The sequence below is a fragment of the Mus caroli genome, unplaced genomic scaffold (assembly GCF_978045245.1).
Source record: "Mus caroli unplaced genomic scaffold, Mus_caroli_1 scaffold_20, whole genome shotgun sequence".
Classification (NCBI taxonomy): Eukaryota; Metazoa; Chordata; class Mammalia; order Rodentia; family Muridae; genus Mus; species Mus caroli.
Window position 1 is genome coordinate 39,225,717 of NW_028227275.1, and position 20,250 is coordinate 39,245,966.

Consider the following 20,250-nt stretch of genomic DNA (forward strand, 5'->3'; position numbering starts at 1 on the left):
ATATACAGACACCAAGCCCAAACACTATTGCAGATGCCAAGAAGTGCTTACTGACAAGAACCTGATAAAGCTGTCTCCTGAGAGGCTCTGCCAGAGCCTGACAAATACAAAGGTGGATCCTTGCAGCCAACCATTGGACTGAGCACAGGGTCCCCAATGGAGGAGTTAGAGAAAGGACTGAATGAGCTGAAGGGGTGTACAAACCATAGAAAGAACAACATATCAACAAATCAGACCTCCCAGGGACTAAACCACCAACCAACATGGAGGGACCCCTGGCTACAGCTACATATGTAGCAGAGGATGGCCTTTATGGACATCAATGGGAGGAGAGGCCCTTGGTCCTGTGAAGGCTTGATGCCCCAGTATAGGGGTATGCCAGGGCAGGAAGGTGGAAGTGGGTGGGTGGGTGGGTGGGTGAGCACCCTCATAGAAGCAGGGAGAGGGAGAATGGGAGTAGGGAGTTTCTGGAGGGAAAACCGGGGAAAAGGATAACATTTGAAATGTAAATAAATAAAATATCCAATAAAAAAGAAATTAATCTAACCCTTGTCTATAATTATTTTCTATAATCTAACCCTTGTCTATAAAAATTTTCATAATTATTACTATCTACCCTCTTAGTATTTCATTATCTTCTTTTCTTGTTTCTGATGCTATTATGCATTAGACAGATTGATTTCTTAACCGTTTTTTTCAAATATAGAAATTATGCAACTGATCTTATTTTTAGGATATACTCTTAAATTTATAATAAACTGGCTGAGTCAAATTAATCACATCTCCTCTTCACTGAAAAGGGCAAAGCCTTTAGCATGCTGTAAATTGCTCCACACTCCTACCTCATGACTGCCCTGTTATTGTGTTTTGTTTCCAGTTTCTCTCGAACCATAACTAACTCTGCCATTATCTCTACTCCTTTTGGTCATCATTCCTCTACTTGGTTACTTCGCCCTGTGATCATGCCCATTCCTACACAAGAGTGAGTAGTCCTCATAGCGAGGCGGCATGCTATTCTCAAGCATCAGCATCCAGGGTCCCTGATTGATGACCCAGTTCAATGATAATCTTAGCCACCTATCCATCTGTCTGGGATGTGAATAACTAGACCCCACGCCCTTGCAGATGCTACCATGTGGTACAGCATCTAAGCATGGTGCCTGCTCCAAGGATTCAAGAGAGCGAGATCCCTAGAAAACACACAGGCTGGCCGTGGATCTTTTTCTTATTACATTCCCAAGACTGTGAGAACTTCCTGTCCAGATGGCAGATGCTCTGGAAAGGCCTTGCATAAAATTTTCTGGTTCTCATGGAGCTGCATCTACTCATTACTACTTGGTAGTGGTTCTGTCCTACTTTCTAATGTGAGCAGTGTTTCCTTTGCTCATTCTGAGGTCACCTCTGTGAAAATGGGAGAATCTAAGTTAATATTAATAAAATATCATAGATAATAAATCTAAACCCTAGACTGAGCAATAGAGGGGTTGTTGAGACAGAAAAGTGATTTTTTAAAATTCAATACATTCACTGCCTTAATTTGACATCTAAATTATATGTAAAATTAAATGTAGTAAAAGTTTTTGAATTGCAATGATTTTCAAATTAAGATTAAAATTACATCATTATGGATTAAGTTTCTCTCCTATGGCCCAAATCATACCTTGGATTATGATTAACTCTGACCTGAGACAAATCATTATTCTTTTCTTTTTTCATTATTCTTTTAAGATAAAATGTTTCTCTTATGAAGTAGATTGGTATGGGTTGCACACAGTGATTTCCTTCCAAAGACTTAAGCACAGGAGAGGGAGAAGGGTTGCCTAAACAGTAGTGCTGCCCTTGAGAGCTGACAGGGTGTCCACCACTAGCTGGCCCGAGTTGACAGCATCAGGACGTCACGTTAACAATAGATACACTTTGCCAGAGGATGAGCCTGGCATGTTACATTTACTTCTTCCCGCCTCCAACCCAGTGGGGAACAACTTGAAAACCATCAATCAGATGTCCGTGAGGAACAGCCTACAGAATAACAACAAACAGTCAAAGTCGTGAGGAGACAATTAAAAAAGAAAAATAACTCAAAGGAAAGCCTGACAAATTATTATAATTGAGAGACTCCTACATAAGCAAGAAGTTAGATATGGTCTTTCAGGTGGAATCTAAGACTTACAAGTGAAAGTCCATAAAGCATAAATAATGGGGCAGCCAATACAGGCAGTAGGGTAGAGCGTGTGTGAGCTCTGGGTTCCATTCTCAGAGCTACACACATCGATGTGCTGGCATCACCAGCCTGGAATCCCAGCCGGACTGCTATCCAAGGAGTCTGGGAGCTGCCCTGTGCCTTCTTGCATGCGAGGATGCAGTGAGGAGCTGCCGTCTGTGTGCTCTGATGTGGATCCTCACACTGAATCTTTTGACCTCAGACTTCCCAATCTCAGAGCTGTGAGAAATAAGCGCCTCTGCCTTTAAAGTTACCTGATGCATTGTATTTTATTGTAGGAGCACCGATAAACGGAGGCAGACTGGACCGTAGCAGAACTACCCTGTGTATAATTGATTATTTGTTTTATATGAAATTTATTTTTATTTGTTTTATGTTTGTGTGTGAATATGTGAATACATTGCTCATGGAGGCCAAACAGAGCACTGGATCCCCCGGGAGCTGGAGTTACAGGTCATTTCAAGCCTTTGAAGGGTACCGGGAATTGAACTCCAGTCTTCTGTCAAAGCAGTACACTCTCTCAATGCCTGAGTCATGTCTCCTCTGATTTGATTTTGAAGTATTTGAAAATGTCCTTCTCTGTTTTAATGTCCCAGTGATATTCTCCTATATTATCTCCTAAAAAGTTGATGGTTCTAAATTTACTCTATATGAAGGCTATTTTCCTTTGAGGTTTGAGATAAGGATTCATTTGTAAGAATCCAGTTGTTCTTACATCATTTACTGAACCAATACCCACTCATTGGCAATGTTGTCCTCATTACATCTGAAGGTTCTGTGAAACTTTTACTAGATAAGTTGCTTGTGTAATCATACCTACGAGTTTTGGTTTGGTTTTTGGTTTTTCGAGGCAGGGTTTCTCTGTATAGCTCTGGCTGTCCTGCAACTCACTTTGTAGACCAGGCTAACCCCAGACTCAGAAATTCGCCTGCCTCTGCCTCTCAAGTGCTGGGATTAAAGGCATTCGCCACCACGCCCGGCTCCATACCTATGAGTTTTAACCCAAGATGCTAATACAATCCTTCTAGAATATAGACTATTTCACCTGACATCTACCTCTGCCATACACATGAGCACATACATGTATGTGCACCCACGCACATGCAAGCACACATACACATACACATGCACATACCACATCCATGAAAGAAACGTTGTCCCAGGCACTGGAAAACATGCTGCACTAAGAGTCCAGAGGAAAGTATTCTAAAATACAAAGATTTTGCTCCCCTTAGCAGCCCATTTTCTTTTATGTGGTGCCTGGCAATTTAATACCCCCTATTCAACAGCTCATTTCAAGATGACTTGACTCATAGAAATCTAATCAAAGAGGCTAAACCAGCCTTCACTCTAAACTTAGAACCTCACACTAAGTGGGTGGGTATATCTGAACAGCTAACTTCAGCATAGTAATTAACAACAGACAGACCTGACTCTGCCCTTGCAACAGGACTCTATCTCCCACACACAACAGTATATCATGACTTCTGTATTCCTCAACAAGCTAATGATATTGGAACAAGAAGTAAATTATAGACATATGATCAATACCCAAACACACAAGGGTGGTGATCACAGGAGGCAGAACTTGCTCTTGAAAGACTCCCGTCGCACTCCACAAACTCAGAAATTAAGCAATTAGTCCACTGCCTCTTCCCACTTGCTAATTTAAAAGTAAAAATAACGACTACTTAGAAACTGCTTTTGCTAAGAAGGACTGACTCTCTGGGCGCCCCCCACCCCCCCCCCGGGTGACAAAAAGCATGGTACTAGCCTTTCATCCTTATCTTCATTTATCTCTCTCTCTGATGTCTTAAGACTGAGTCATATTCTTGCATAACCCCACAGAGGCACGTCACCCCATGAGTCTCCATCAAAACTGATATATCTTACCTATCTCATTACCTTCTAGACTAAAGGGAGGAGATAAAAGTAATGAGGGTATACATTACAGGTACCTTTTGCAATGTCCTTGCCCAGACATACAAAAGTTATCTGAAGGTCTCCAGTCTCTGTCCTAAACCTTTACTCGCCTTGGATTCCAGGAACAGCAAATGTTTGCAGACTGCTCAGCCCTGTGCCAGAGGAAAGGTCTCATGCACACCGGCTTGGCCCACAAGCAATGATTTCTTCCAAGTACCATTCAAACCTAGAACTGAGATAACAATTAACCAGACCACACCTTGACCAAGCTTAGGAATGCCTCCCACAGCCCAGCTTTCTTTCTTTCTCTATCTAAAACCTAAAGTTCATGCCCGTGACTGCCTGAGCCCTTAAACCTTGTGTTCCTTGTTGATTTCAATCCTGTCCTGAGGTTTACTTTCATTTGCCTTTTTCAAGATCTATTGTTATTTTTAGTAATGTGTGTGCATGTGAGCATGTGCACCCCAGGACGGGTGCCTGCAGAGGCAGGAAGAGGGTGTCAGAACGCCTGCAGCTGGCGCTACATCATCTGTGCAACCTCCTCTACTCACTGTCACACATCATGTGGGTGCTGGGAACCCAATCTGGGTGCTCTGCAAGAGCAGCAAGTGGCCGTAATCTGAGCCATGTCTCTAGCCCCTCTATTTCTTTGGGGACAGGTGGGACCTGACCCTTTGGAACAAACTCCCTCTCCCCAGCAATAGCTAAGAGTCATTCACTGTTCTTTTAATCATTCTTTACTTCCAATATTATTACTGGGCTGGGGAGAGGGCTCTATGGCAAAGCACTTGCTGTGGAAGGATAGAGACCAGGGTTTGGGTCCCCAGACCCACGTTAAACTGAGTGGATTAAAGTCTTCAATTTCAATGCTTCTAGAATGAGATGGGAGGCAGAGACAGGACAGGCCCTGGAATCTTGCAGACCAAGGAGCTTGGAGTACACACCACGATTTCAAACAGCAAAGAAATCCTTTCTCAAAAAAGGCGAGAGGAGAAAAACAATATGGAAACTGTCTACTGATCTTTACCCCAGCACACACCATACACACACACACACACACACACACCATACCACACAAACATACACACACATACACCCCACCACACACACACCATACCACACACACATACATCCTAACACACACAAACACATGCATACACACATATACACACTATCTTTTACATCTTCAGTTAGCTCACTCTGTGTTTCCCAAAGTGACCAAATAAAAGCAAATAATCCTGTGTCATTTCCATCATGTAGGAACAAGAACATATGTATTGAAGGGAATGACTTAGAAGATGACTATGTACTCCAGAAGGCTAAAGATCTAGATTCCAACAGATCTGCTATTTTGGGGAAATGATTCCTGGTTTGTAATCAGAATGTGTAAAGAATCAACCTAAAAAATATAAATAATATAGATCCAAATTTATTAAACATTTAATTATAATAAATACCCAGAAGATATTTATCTTCCTAAGGAAAAAAAAAAAGATGACTAACAGTTATCCAGAGATTTTGGACTCGGCTTTTTTATATACTACATCATTAATTGACTTAAAAGCAACTTGTTTGAAGGAATTCACAAGAGATAGAAATCACAGATCATCAGTACAGCAAGCCCTCCTCTGGGATCATTTCATGTTTGTAACTGATCTCTCCCCACCCATGGGTAAACTGCACAGGAAGTCCCTGCTCCTGTCGAGTCTCATCTTGCTCGTGTAGCATTTCCCTTACTTGGATGTGTGTGTTTCCAATATGGAGCTGCAACAGGGAAAAGCTATAATTACCAAATCTCTTCCTTTTAGCTATTGAAATAAGGTGACCTGCAGAAACGCAAGACACTACAAACAAAGAAGACTTCCAGAAATATAACCAGGTAAATACGCTTGCTTGTGGCTAAACCCTTGGGCTCAAATTCAAAAGGAGTGTACGCGTCAGAGCCTGATAGTGTCACCGGTCTGTGTTTTTGGGACATTACCTAAAACAGGAGGAAAATCAGCTATTATACACAACACGCCTCATCAACAGAAAGAACTCCTTTCAAAGCCAAGTGCTCACATCCTGTCGCTGGGGTTGACTCAGTGACTCATTCTGTAAGTTGTGGCTCTTCTCCGTTTATAATTCTCTCCACACTGAGATGGCTGCACTTTCACATTTAGGTCAGTACGTGGGAGGGTAAAATTGCCTTACAAATCAGCCAGAGTTAGATAATTAAAACTTTCAGGTACACGTTCTTTTTAGCACTGTAGGTATTATAGCAGACATTTAAATGGAATTACTGCCCAAAGAGAATGAATTTGAGACACAGTAACCTGCCTCGAAATTAGGTTAGCAAGGACTAAAAATCCTGAGTGTTGAACAGGGAAAGGAGTTAGAAGAGGCCTGGGAATTCAGTCTTGCCAATAACACACACATACACACACACACACACACACACACACACACACACACACACACACACACACACCTGGGAATTCAGTCTTGCCAATAACACACACAAAACCTTGGAACCTTGAGCAGAGGGCAAGAGGTGTTGGTGTAATGGGTGACCACGGAAATGGGCAGAAACATGGAAAGGTTTGTTGTCCACAGTATGCCTTCCCAAGTCTGCAATTCAACTTCAGCTTATTACATAAAACCTATCTCAGAGCCAATATGCTGTATGCTAGCGGCTTTTCCTCTTGAGTAGGGAGTGAGATTATTAGCCAAGAATTGTTGTGTGGCTCTCAACTTTCCTAATACTGCAACCCTTTAATACAGTCCCTCATGTTGTAGTAATAACCAACCATAAAACTATTTCCCTTGCTACGTCATAATTGTAATTTTGCTTCTGTTATGAATCGTAGTGTAAATATCTGTATTTCCAATGGTCTTAGGCAAACCCTGTGAAAGGATTGTTTGACCCTAAAGGGGTTGGGACCCACAAGTTGAGAACCTGCTTCATGGTAAAAGGGGTTGGAAGTGACAAACTGTTAGCTAGACTCAAGTTTCCCCTCACATGAATGGCAAGAGCAGAATGCTATACAGCCCAACTGTAAAATGGGTGTGGCCGCATACTTTCACTGTAGAGGAGTCATTTCCACATTTCAGAATTCTGGTTTGTAACAGCTGGGTTACTGAGCTGTGGCACCCTCACAACCAACAGCATAAATGCAATCCTCCTGCCTGTGGGTGTTCAAACCGGTTCCCTAGGCAGGTACTGCCTGACTCCAAGTGCTGCTGTCCAGAAACAAGTAAGACAAGGGCAGAGACTCAGTGGCACAGGGCAGTCTCAGTGTGCCCTCCGCCATCTTGGAAATGTGTTTAAAAATCAAGTTCCTAGTCCATTAACTGTTAGAAAATACTAAAGAATTTACAAGTATGTGAAACCCACCAGGTGTTTGATTGCCAGCTGTTTGTGAGTCAAGGCCACTTTCATTCAATTACACAATGTGTTTATAGTACTGCTTGACAAGAGAGAAAGCTGAGGATTGAAGGTAGGAAGCTGCTCCCAGTAACACCACTAAATGCCTTTAGTGGCATCAGACCTAAGTTGTTCACCAAAATATCCATCATACCTATACCAAATAACTACCAAGCATTTCACTGCCTCCAGCCTATAACTGCTAAGAGCTGTCTTCCTTAAGCGGATATATATACACAGTCACAGTATTGTATATATGTTTCTGTGTGTATATATGTATTTTTATATAAAATATTTTATTTAAAAGTATGTCTACATATATATATTTATATGTATATATACATATATATTCAATCAACAAGATTTCTCTTTTCATGGGCCTTCTTTTACATCAGAACTTTCTTCTCTTGCCCATGTTGGGAGTTACAGATTCTCCTTACCTTCTGAGACTTGTCCTCCTTCAGAAGCCTTCTTAGTCTAGGCTCCTCCCCCAGTGAGTAGGTGCTGATGAGCCGATCCAAGGGAAACTGAGCATGTCCACCCAAGAGCTCACCCTTCCCTCAACAAGACCAATGTCCTTATCCCCAAGTCCCGGCAATCACCTCCCGCCAGCTCCCATGAAGGTCATGTAGGGCAAGGCATGGGCTTACAAGCAAATGCTTGTCTCTAATCATCCGTCCACCTTAAGACAACACATCTGTAATAAAGGAGCGGTGATACACACAAAATAACTCTATTTCCAAAGTCAAGACACCTATGCTGTCATCGTGTGGTCTAATCATAGCTAATGCGTATTTTTATTTCTAGTTCTTACAAGAACTACAATTGTTTTTTTTTTTTTTTTTTTTTTGCAAAATCCAAAGGATGCCTAAGAGTTCTAAGTAGGAAATAACTGTAGCCAAAGGAATAATGTTAAGAGTGAGAATTGTGGAAATCATTAAGGGAAAGGGGACACCTGATCCTGGGCTTCATATAAAAGTTGGCCTCAGTAATTGCCACAGACCCTGATGGCCATCAAATCTGCCTAGCAGTAATCTATCAAAGCAAATTTGGGATAGGGGGGTGGGGGATGGGGGATGGAGGGGGAGACAATGGTGAAAGATTGCGCCAGTAAGCTAAGAATGTACCGTACTCCAAGTGCAGCAGGGTGTGTTCCTACTGGAGGAAGTGTGGAGAAGAAATGAGTGCATTACGGGGTCCTATGGGGCTTTCACACTGCAGCCTGCCTAAGCAGCACCTGGAGAGCCCGTGCTGCAATTTCACAGCCAGCTCCACCTACTGGAGATGCCCGTGGGGTGGGGGAAGGGCAGAGCCTGTGCCATCATGTGACTGCTACCCGTATTTTTTCAGTATGTATTTTTTAAGTTCTCCAAATGTTGACACATTCCACAAACAAGACAAGGAACCCGACCGACCAGTGGGCCTTTCCCCCAAGATCAAGGCTCAGCCAAGTTTTCCAGGAAAGGATTTAAGAGTAGGTTTCTGGGGTCCTGGTGGGCCAAAGGTTCCTTCAACATTACCAAGGCACACAACAGAACTCACTTCTCCACCGACAATCATGTATTAAAGACCTCAACATAATGAGAAGTTTGAATGTATTCACCATAATGATGAACCGTCCAGGAGTAGGTATAGTCTTACTTAATGGATACATGGGTATATCAAAACTTCACAACATACATTGGAAAAAACTAGAAAATAAAAAAGTAAAAATTCATCATTCTTAACTCAAAATTGTAGGGAGGAGCTATCAGTGCAGTTTGTTAACTTTGATCATGGGGGTGGCCTTTAAATGTGTCACTTTGCTTATATAAGACAATCATTTTGTCTATTAAGGAATTTTTTTTTAATCATTCATGCATACTCCCCAACCTTCATCGTATTTTCAACTAAAGCATTTTCATCATGTAGCTAATGTTTTTGGAGCTCCTCTGGGGCTCAGTTGCTCATTCAGAAGGCAAGGTTCACTCCTTAAGTGAGTCTCCTTATAGAGCGCCCAGCAGGCCCCAGGAGAGCGCCTTTAAATCAGCTAGCTTCTTCACACTGAAGCTAAAGGGAAGTGAAAGAATGGCTTGAATCACCCACCCAGCAAACTGGGAGTAACATCACTTGTGAGAAGGAACCTGGGCTGGCCTCTCCAGGACATTTGAAGGTTGAAATACTTGGGGTCTAGACTCTTCATGTAGAGCATCTGTGCAGCATGTGTAAGGCCTGTATTCAGCTCCCAGGATGGAGGGAGAAAGGAAAAGATGGAAAGAGGGAAACAGGCAGGAGAGGGATAGAGGGGAGAGAGAGAGTGAAAGGAAAGAGGAGAGAGAGAGAGAGAGGGAGAGAGAGAGAAACACACAGAGAGAAACAAAGAGAAAAACACACAGAGAGAAACAGAGAGAGAGAGAGAGAGGGAGAGAGGGATAGAGAGAGAGGGAGAGGGGGGGAGAGAGAGAGAGAGAAGATGGGCAATGAGGAGAGAGAGGACACAGACTAGCTTCAGCCCAGAGTATCCAATCTTATTCATAGCAACCTAATGTGGCTCATCACCAAGTCAAACTGACAGTACTATTACAATCTGTTATTGCATTAATAATAATATGATCTGCCCTATTAGAGGTCTTCACCCTAGAATTCTTCCATGTCATTAAATATGCCTAAATACTTGAACCCTCATCAAGAATTCCAGAGGTCTGGTTTGAACAAGGCCCTAGAAAGAAGCTGGGTGTTGAAACTACTGCTATCACAGTACTTGGGAGGCTGAAGAAGGATGATCTTGAGCAAGAAGCTAGCCTAGGCTATAAAGTAAGAGCTCACCTCAAAACAATAAATAAAAAGAATTTAGAGGATGAAGTCCAATTCTGCAGAATGGAGCTAATAAGGATTCTCAGTGGGACCCGAGCACTTATCTGCCAGAAGGGAACATGCACTGGGTTAAGTGCATGCCTTCGTCTGGAATGCCTTTCCTCTGGGCTACTCCAAATACTACTTCACCCCATTACCAGGAGCACTCAGCCCTTGTCCACCTCTTCCATGGCCTCCCCTCCTCCACACAGAGCAACCTGCCTAATGGTATAAAGATATGAGAAGGGGGTGGTACGCTTGGCAAACAAAGGAGCCCTGAGCCTGTCTCCACCCCAGACTGTAAACATCAGCTTGGAGGAACCTTGAGAATTATCTGCTGTGAGGCCGTGCACCTGTCTTTCATCTTCTCAGACTTGAAGCCGTCACCTTTCAAAATAATCTACGAAGCACCAGCTCGGGTAGCCACTCAAAGGCAGGACCTCCCGTCAAAGATAGAAAACAGGCATCGGTTGACATCTGAAAGCCACTATAGCTCTCTTTAGTCAGTTGATGAGTGGAAACCCATCATAATTCTGGAACCCAGCCAAGTCCCTCACCTGAGAGAAAATGCCCCCCCAGCCCCCCACCCCGTCGTAAATTACCTTGGAACACAATTTCTCAGCACAAAGAGAATGCAGTGAAGCCTGGGCATTTGCCTGTGTGCCTAAAAAGCAAAGACTGCAGACAGAAAGGTACACTTGAAAAAGCCTTTTAAAAAGTACCAGCAGTAAAATACTTTAAGACTGAGAATCCTGTGATTGATGTAGGGGTCTCAAAAGAACATACAGACACATGCCGGTGTTTTTAAATCACAACAATTTTGCAGATGAAAGCTGAACAGTGAGGTTGTACGTACAGTGTTTCCAACATGGCTGCATGTTGGAATCACCCAAGGAGCTTAAACTTAAATTAATAAAAATTAAAATGAAAAAAAAAAAAAGACATCACATGTCCCAGCTACACCCCAAATCAATGAACTCTAATCTGAGAGAAGCTGGTGGGATCCAGACTCCTGGGTTTTTTAGACTCTGCAGGTGAATCCAACATGCAACTAAACCTGGTCTCCCCTTCATCGTAAAACGCATTCCCTTTTAACTCCGCCTCACAAATCTGCTGTGTGCATGGTCAACCCTTCCTACTGCCACTAACTTCCTTAAAGCTAGAATCTGAGACCTCAGCAATTACAGAGATTCACAAATACACATACATAAAATACATGCACACACATTTTTATTTATTTAACTTAGGCCCTAGTTATTAGTACATAAAATCAGAAACACTGAATGCCTTGAAACTTGCATACCTTTTCCAAATATATATATAAAAAAGGAACTCTAAAACAGCACATATCAAATATATTTAAGTCATAACACACACACACATCTGCACACACAATCAATTCACTCACCTTCAGGAACCATGACCCACTAAATATATTTAATAGGTAAGACTCACTGTACAAAAAAAAAGAATGAAAGAAAGAAAAAGAAAAAAGAAAAATACAAACAAACAAAAAAAAACCCCACATCCAAAAAACCCAGATAAACAAGTAACCCAACTTTGATTAAGACACGTGCCCGTCCCATGAGCACTACAGTCCAAATGGTTTGTCACAGCACTTTGAGGTAGCATGTTCTGTAAAGTAACACAAGTCACAGAGCTGTCCTAGAATGTCTCCTGGACACAATGTACAGGCATCAGCCTCGGCCCTCCATGGAGGAAGATGAACTTTTCTGCATCAATTGCTACCGTCAGCCTGGCTATTCAGCCACCCGCCTTTGGGCCGCACAGCAGCATTCTGATGCCATCTTCCCTCTTGGCTGCAGAGCCCGCTTCCTTTGCCACGTGTGTCCCCACTGGCTGAAAGAGCCAGTAGAAGCAGCACTGGGAGACCCAGAGTCCTTTCTTCTTGTCTTTGAAAGCTACATTCACTAAGAGAGACTCCCTCTTTTAAAGGCTACAAAGAGGATCATGTCCATTGCCTCCATGATACCAGCCTAAAAAGACATCTCCTTCCTTTCCTTGAATACAATATTTATGGAGTAGCAAGCGGTAAACTCTCTGGGATTTTCTGGTAGGACAATGAGCAGAGCCGCTTTAAAAAAAAAAAAAAATCCACACAACAAGACAACAAAACACAGGTACAAGACCAAAACCAAGGACAGGTTTCCTTTTGTAAGTTAATTTTTGTTGGCAGGATGATTTTGTTTTGTTTTGTTTTGTTTTGTTTTGTTTTGTTTTGTTTTGTTTTGTTTGTTTTGAAACGGGGTTTCTCTACGTAGCCCTGGCTGTCCTTGATCACTACGTAGACCAGGCTAGCCTCAAACTCGCAGAGATCCACCTGCTCCTGGAGTGCTGTGATCAAAGGCGTGCACCACCACACCTGGCTTTCTTTTGCAAGTTCAAATGACAAGAGTTTTACAGTTTAGGAAGTGGCTTGCTGCTTTTAAAGAAAATTAGTTCAATTCCACTCTGCGTTTTAAAGGTCAAGACAGGTTAAGGATTAAAGCTGCAGAAAAAGTCCCACCTGGATGCAAGTAATAGGTTTATGTTGTTTCTTTCTTTCTTTCTTTTTTCCTCAATAGTCACAGATCTAAAAGATTTCAAAAGCCCTTTTGTCCCAATAAGGTTCCCTCTTTGAAAAGTAATCAGTATACAAGTGAATAAAAAGAACACATGACCAGGCAAAAAGGACATGTGCTGGGCCTGAGTTGCCACTTAAAACCAGATCTAGCATCACATAAAACCCTCGTGCGCTGTACAGAAATGAGCCCCAGACATCACTGAACAGGGCAGCGACTACAGTTAGCGCAGGACTGAGCATTAGACTTCAAGTATCTGAAATGCTAGAGCAGCCAGTCCTCGAAGGAGCAAGTTCAAGGAGCCCTTGGACTCCCTGCACCCCACTATACAAAAAGCAAAGCACCCCCGATGTGCTTGTCAAAGCAAGGGCCAAGAGAACTGCTCTCCGAACAAACGCAGCAGCCTCAGGAAGACAAAAGGGCTCTCTACCACCTGCACAGTGCCATGGCGTGCGAGCTGACACTCAGGCAATTGCTTCGAGTTCCTTCTCTCCCTTTTGTATCAAACAGGAAAATGGTTCCATCGGGTTAACAGTGTTGTCTTAAAATGCCATAAATTAAATAAGTTAGTTCACATTTGTTTTTCTTTCCCAGCACTTAAATTACAGTCAAGTCTCTAAAGCACTTTCAAAGCCTGCTGTAGCAGGTCAAGGTCTCTTCTGTGGACACTGCCAGTCCGGGAGCACCCATATTCCTCCATCTGCAACGGGAGATACTGCTCAAGCACTCCGAGGCCCTGCTCATCGGGACTGGTGAACAGCTTCGTCCATGATGGTGCGAAGTTTCCGCTGAATCCCAAAAATACGATACTACCTATAAAAAGAGAGGGAGAGCAAAGTTAAAGTGTATAGCTACTATTTCCAACAAGATAATGAGGGAAATGAGTCAGAGGTGAACAAAACGAAGACAGGATTTTTTATATTTATATGTGTATATATATAAAATTATAAATACAGATATAGATAAAAAACCACCTGCACTTCCTTACATCAGCAATGGACTCCTGCCTCCCAAATGACAAGCCATATCCCGACACACTTCCCCTGACACAGTCCTTTATCAGGAAACGGTTTTAACGATGCTCACTGCGGGCAGAGCTCAAGAGAATAGTCTAGCACACAAACACCACCATAAAGATACACTCACTACGGCATCATAGGAACGTAGCAGGATACTGCCAATACAAACCTTTGCTGTACAGATGTGCTGGCTTGGCCAATCCCAGAAGTGCTAATGAATCCGAGATATTCAGCTGCTTAATTTCTCCTCTTGTGCTCAACAGAATGATTGACCTGTGGGGTCCAAGTTAGACAATCAGCACGGAGGCGGGTCACACAGCATGGCATACCAGATAAAGGCAAATTTAGAAAGGAAAACAGAGAGATGCCTTTCAGCCCGACACAAGTCCCAACTCCCTGCTGCAAAGGGAACTTCTCATGTTCTTGGAAGGGTGATACCACAGGGAAACCCACAAGAGTCACGTAGGCATGAGGGCAGGCTGGAAGCCAGCCTTCCAAGGTTAGTCTACTCAGTGGAGAATGGTCTCAGTTTCTCTTGAGTGCTCCACCGCTATCTGTGTCCACACCTCTATGATGAGTAGGTGCACAGGAACTCAAAATGGAAAGATAAAAGCGGGGGTGCCGACCAGTGCAGTGTTGGTCTAGCATAGCAAGGGGCCCTAGCCTTCCCAGTGCTACAGTAACAGCAACAAATAAATAACAACAAATATACGATGCTCTCTATGGTTTAAACCTTTTTTTTTTTATTTGTTTCTTTGTTTTAATTGCCATCTTTAGGGCTACTGAGAAGGCTCAGCAGGAGAGAGCAGTTGCTGTCCCACCAGAGGACCAGGGTTTGATATCCAGCACCTACATAGCAGCTCACAACCACTTGCAACTCCAGTTCTAAAGTATCTGATGCCCTCTTCTGGTCTCTGAAGGCACCAGGCACACACGTACATATGAAAAATAGTAAAATTTAAAAAAAATTGTCATCTTCACTGTACAATAAATCAACGCAATACTTAAGAGCTGTTTGTGGATTCCTGCTTTTTTTGCTGGTAGAGACTCTATGGCTTCAAGGTTTATTTTAGTATCTGACCAACAAGCTTATTGTATTGGTATAATTTCTTTTAAAAAAAAAAAACTTAGCACTCTTGGAAGTGGACTGCAGTACCAACTGCCAAGTACAACAGGAAAGCACACTGTTTACTCCCTGTTATAGAAAAATGTGCGACCTTCATAATTTAATTTAGTTAGGGGCATCTTATAGTGTTGATTTCCATTCAGAAAAGGAATCCCTCTTTTGAACTCTGGCTGTGATTCCTTTAGCAATGCAAATCTTCATATGGGGTTCGACAACTGCTGAAGACTGGGGTGAGGCTGTGGGCTCTTGGTTGCAGTCTTCCTAAAGCAGTGGTGACTGGACTCAGAATGACTACAGACGACTAGCCACAGCAGCCCTGCAGATCTCAACTTCTTCATAGGATGGAATTATCCAGCTTATCTGGAAAAGTCCTTAACACTCACGTATGCACCCATGCTATAACATAACTTCTGTTTCTGTGCTTCTGAGAAAGGGCCTCATTCTGAAAGTCTGGCTGGCTGGAACTTGCTAAGTAGACCTTACAGTGATCCTCTGTCTCTGCTGAGATTATAAACATGTTCCTGTACCCCTGGTTCCTGCCCTATAACTTCTCAACACTGTTACAATGCAGTATACATACACAGCAATCCTAGGGTCCAACACACAAGCTTCAGAATGAAGACTAAAGAGCAATATAGCCGGGGCTGGAGAGATGGCTCACCAGTTAAGAGCACTGACTGCTCTTCCAGGGGTCCTGAGTTCAATTCCCAGCAACCACATGGTGGCTCACAACCATCTGTAATGGGGTCTGATGCTCTCTTCTAGTATGTCTGAAGACAGCTACAGTGTACTCATAGACATACAATAAATAGATACATCTTAAAAAAAAAAAAAGAGCAATATAGCCAGCAGCCAGAGGGAGAAGAGCTTACTCTAAAAAGCCTCTCCTTGGGTAGAGGCTTTTAAATCTTCGGTGTACAGGGTGCCTTGCAAAATTGTGTTTTCTAAGATTTACGGTAAGACTTACATCCTAGGTTAAATTGTGTTTTCTAAGATTTACGGTAAGACTTACATCCTAGGTTAAATTGTGTTTTCTAAGATTTACGGTAAGACTTACATCCTAGGTTATTTGAAGAAAAGTGACTAGATAGGTTTTTAAACATTGAGAAGAATCTTTAAAGAGCTCAGAAACCTCAGAAAGGAATTCTCTAAAACTATCTGAACCATGAGACAGACCTAGAATTGCTCCTCTTATCCACAGGGTCTGCACACATAAACTCAACGGGCCGCTCATCAGAACTATTCATGAAAAAGCACCACCCGAACGGTGCAGTGGGCGAAGCTGCCTGCCGTGCCACGCCTGATAGCCTGACGTCAATTCCCAGAACCCACATGGTAGACAGAGAAAAACAGTCCTGCAAGATATTCTCTCATCTCTGTGTGCACCTTGGCATGCATGGGCCCACATTCCATCATATATATACAGAGTAAACATAATGAAAAGGGGGTGGGATCTGCACATGTTCTGAGTATAAACAGACTTCTTCCCTTATCACTGTCCCCTAAACAATATAATATAGCAAGTATTTAAATGGCATCTATGTGGATCTTACCATTATATAGAGAGGTGATTTAAAGTGAAAGACGTGATTATATGCAAATATTACACCATCTTAAGCAAGGGACACAGGCATCTGCAGATTTGGGTATCTACAGGGGAAACTCAAATCATACTTCTGTGGCTACTGAGGAGAGATTACTGATGAATGACCCCCTCCACACACACCATACCCCCACCAACCCCCACATACATGCATACACACAAATGGCATGAACACGTGTACACAGAGTTTATGCCAAAATAATCCAAAGACTGTGTAGGCCTTATTAGGAGGTAGGTAGTTCTGCAGGCTACATATAGCATCAGATCAATGGAAATGACTAGAAAGCCAGGTGAGGCTCACTATATGAGAAGCAGGAAATGTTAACCTTAAATGCTGCACTTAACATCCACCACAAAGCAGCAAGGGTCTGGAGATTCTGAATCTGTCCTCCTGCATGGTCTGATCAACCCCGAACAACAACAAAATCAGACCCTGCTCTTAAAAGAGAGCTGCAACATGCAACCAGGCAGCCTGGGTGATGACTTCCCGAATACCAGGCACTGTACAAGGCTGTATGAGAGAGAGTCCATCATTGGAACCAATGAAGAAAACTACTAGGAAATTATTTCAAAATTGTAAGCCTTCTGAGTCAGTTGGGTGGGAAGTAGGCTGTTAAAGACAGCATTAGTAAGAGTTGAGCAATGAAATTTTTCTCTTCCCAGGAGCCTTCCTATGAGCCACAAAATCTAGCATCCGGGATCTGCCAATGGCCCAGGGATCAGCCTGAGGTGGGAAGGGATAGCTCAGGGAGCCCCAGCTCATGGAGTAAGCAGAGCGCAGAAGTAAGCATGTGCCAACATAGCGAGGAGTCATATCTTGAGGTAGTTTTTCTCTGGTGCAGGGCAAGCTTGGCCTACCTTGGGGGGATGCTAGCCTTGAAATATTCTTCCATGTGACTGATGTCTGCAGAAAGGAACATCCGCTTTTCCTTCACCCGGAAGGGCACACTGCAGGCATCCACAATGAGGAGGAGGGCACCCGCACTCCGGAAGGTAAAGTCAGTACCATTGACCTGAGGATACAAAAAGGCCGCCCGGTGTCATCTCCATTTCGGAAACATCCCCAGGAGGGTCGAATTCTCTCAAGCTCCTTCTAAACCCAGGATTCGAGTTACCCTATTGTGTTTGGTTGACACTGTCTCCCAGAAATGTCTACAGTGGTTCCTGAGTTCCTCTAGACTTCAGTTTCTTCAACTGTAGACCATAACCCCATGTAGAGTCCCATGACTGAAAGGTTCTGCGTGCATAAAACCCCAAACTCCATATAAAAAATAAAACACATAATGCATCCAGGGCATTTCTGGCTGTGCTCAGCCTCGTTGCATCACGTGACTTTACCAGAGCTTTGATTCTAAGCACACAGCACGTGTACTTTCACTGTGCACGCTAACACCCATAGCCCAGCAAATGATGCTTCGGACACCCCGGCTGAGTCAAGGAGACTGCACCCTGCTGCCTGCAGTGCGTTCAATGCACGAAGTCTTTTGCTCAGGTAGAAAAAGAATGGCTGAATCATGGAAAACAAAACCCTTCCTCTTTTCCTACCATTCTTCTTGTGCGTCTAAGTACCAACTGGAATGTACTGTGTTAAAATGTTTGATTTTTAAAAATTTGTTTAAGATGCTGACTCGTGTTTCATTGAAAAAAAAAAAAATCACCCAGTAAATGTTGGCCTGGGGTTAGGACAGAATTCCCAATAATTTCTAAAATGACCTTAAAAATCCTTTTGCCATTTTGTACTATGTATTTATTTATGTGAGATAGAATTCTCAGGATTGGTGATTAATAATTAAAACATGTATAAACTCCAAAAAAACAAGAAAGATGCTCTGTATCCTTAAAGTATCAGAGATGCAGCCAAAATTTAATTCTTTTTGTGGATATGGACAAAGAAATCCAGCTCACTATTCAAATTCCCTTTAATGTTTGACAATACTTAGTAACATGACATGCAGACCAATGAATTCTCCTGAAATAGATTTTCTTATGGTTTGTCTGTTTGATTTGTGTAGGTAGTTTGCATATTTATATCCCCACATTTTTATAAAAATTCCTTTGCAGAAAGGAAGCTAAGGATGGGAAAAGGTTAAGAGGCTCTGCTGGCCGATCCTGGGCGGTGGGGAAGGGAGTCCCTCATGGCCAGATAACATTCTCTAAGCGAGAGGGCAGCCTCCTCAGCTGCGAGGGTAACTCTGAAGTGTCCAGATCTCAGCATGAACACTTAGCATATCACTGAGGTCTGGAAGTCAGAGCTCAGGTGCTGCCATCCACCACACATAACGCGTGGAAGGCCCCATCGGCATCTAGTCCAGAAGACCAAATCCACCGAATACATTCTTTCTCCTACAAATACAAATGTCTCTTCTGACATCAAAACGGCAAAGTGGCACTTGTACTGATGCTTAAGCTCTAAGCTACTGCGGCAAAAAGAGAATGGCGTGGAGCAGAGGAAACACGGGAGCATGAAGGGCAAGGGCTGAGCCACTGAGCCATCTTGTCTACCCATCGAAGGGAATCTTATATGTGAAAAACTATACGTGATCCACTATTTATAAATATCAGAATATTTACATTTCATGGAAGACAAGAAAATCTAGATCCTTAGCAATTCGAACTGCACTTGCAAAAGGCACCCCATCCCCCCCTGCAAACACACACACACCCCACACACGTCAATGGAGGGAGAAAAAAGCTTTCAGAAGGGACTAACACCATGCCAAGACCTCAGAGTCGGATTACAATGTAAAAGTTCTAGAGATAGATATGCAAAGAGAAGCCAGGCAACTGTTGGTCACGACTGTGGAAATCAGAGCTAGGTGGTACCTGACAGTAACCCATTATGAATATACTTCATATAACTGGGCATAAGACTGGATAAGATGGGAAATTTCATGTTACATATATCCTATTACCTTAAAAAAATGGACAGATGTAAACCTAATTCTGTCCACATATACTTGGATTTGTGACTATCTTATTCGTTGCTTAACATTAACCTAAAGTAATTAATAACAATCCACTTGAAAAACAAAAAAAACAAAACAGAAACCTTTAAATACAACCATTCCTTAATAGCTCCTTAGGTATTTCTACCTCAGTTTCACCAGTAAATCAAAGGGGGTGACAAACCTGTGACTGGTCCTAGAAATAATGTATGTCACTAGGATTAAAGATCAAAGCCAGAAGTCACAGCAGTTCACAGGTGTGTGGTCTGTACCCGGCCAAAGGCCAAGAAGCAACACTATGGCTCGATATCTGTACGCCTACAAATTCCTACCTTGAGACTCTGGCCCCAGTGTGAAGGCATTGGGAGGTAGACTGAGCACTTGCGGAATGAGGGGGGAAGTCCTTATGAATGAGTCTTCTAAACTACAACCAAGAGAGGGTGGGACACAGAGAAGACAATCGAAGAGCTAGCAAACCAGCCCTCCCTAGACATTACTTCTAATACTGCCTTGATCTAGGATTTCCCAGCTCTAAAACTGTGGACAGTAGGTTTCTGTCACTTCTAAACTGTGGCAGTTTCTCTTACAGCAGC

The 20,250-nt window shown here is 42.8% G+C and overlaps 1 protein-coding gene across 5 annotated transcripts in view; it reads right to left on the reverse strand.

Annotated features, from left to right (window-relative positions):
- Positions 1-12,485: 12,485 nt before the first annotated feature.
- Cemip2 (cell migration inducing hyaluronidase 2) overlaps positions 12,486-20,250 on the reverse strand; it is a 77,884-nt gene continuing 70,119 nt past the window's right edge. For all 5 annotated transcript variants that reach the window (XM_029472484.2, XM_029472483.2, XM_021151644.3 and 2 more), the window contains 3 exons: positions 17,571-17,725; positions 14,153-14,256; positions 12,486-13,777 (listed from right to left, as the gene is read on the reverse strand). In XM_029472484.2, the coding sequence (XP_029328344.1) occupies positions 13,581-13,777; positions 14,153-14,256; positions 17,571-17,725 (456 nt within the window). In that variant the 3' untranslated portion in view covers positions 12,486-13,580. The remainder of the gene's footprint in view (positions 13,778-14,152; positions 14,257-17,570; positions 17,726-20,250) is intronic.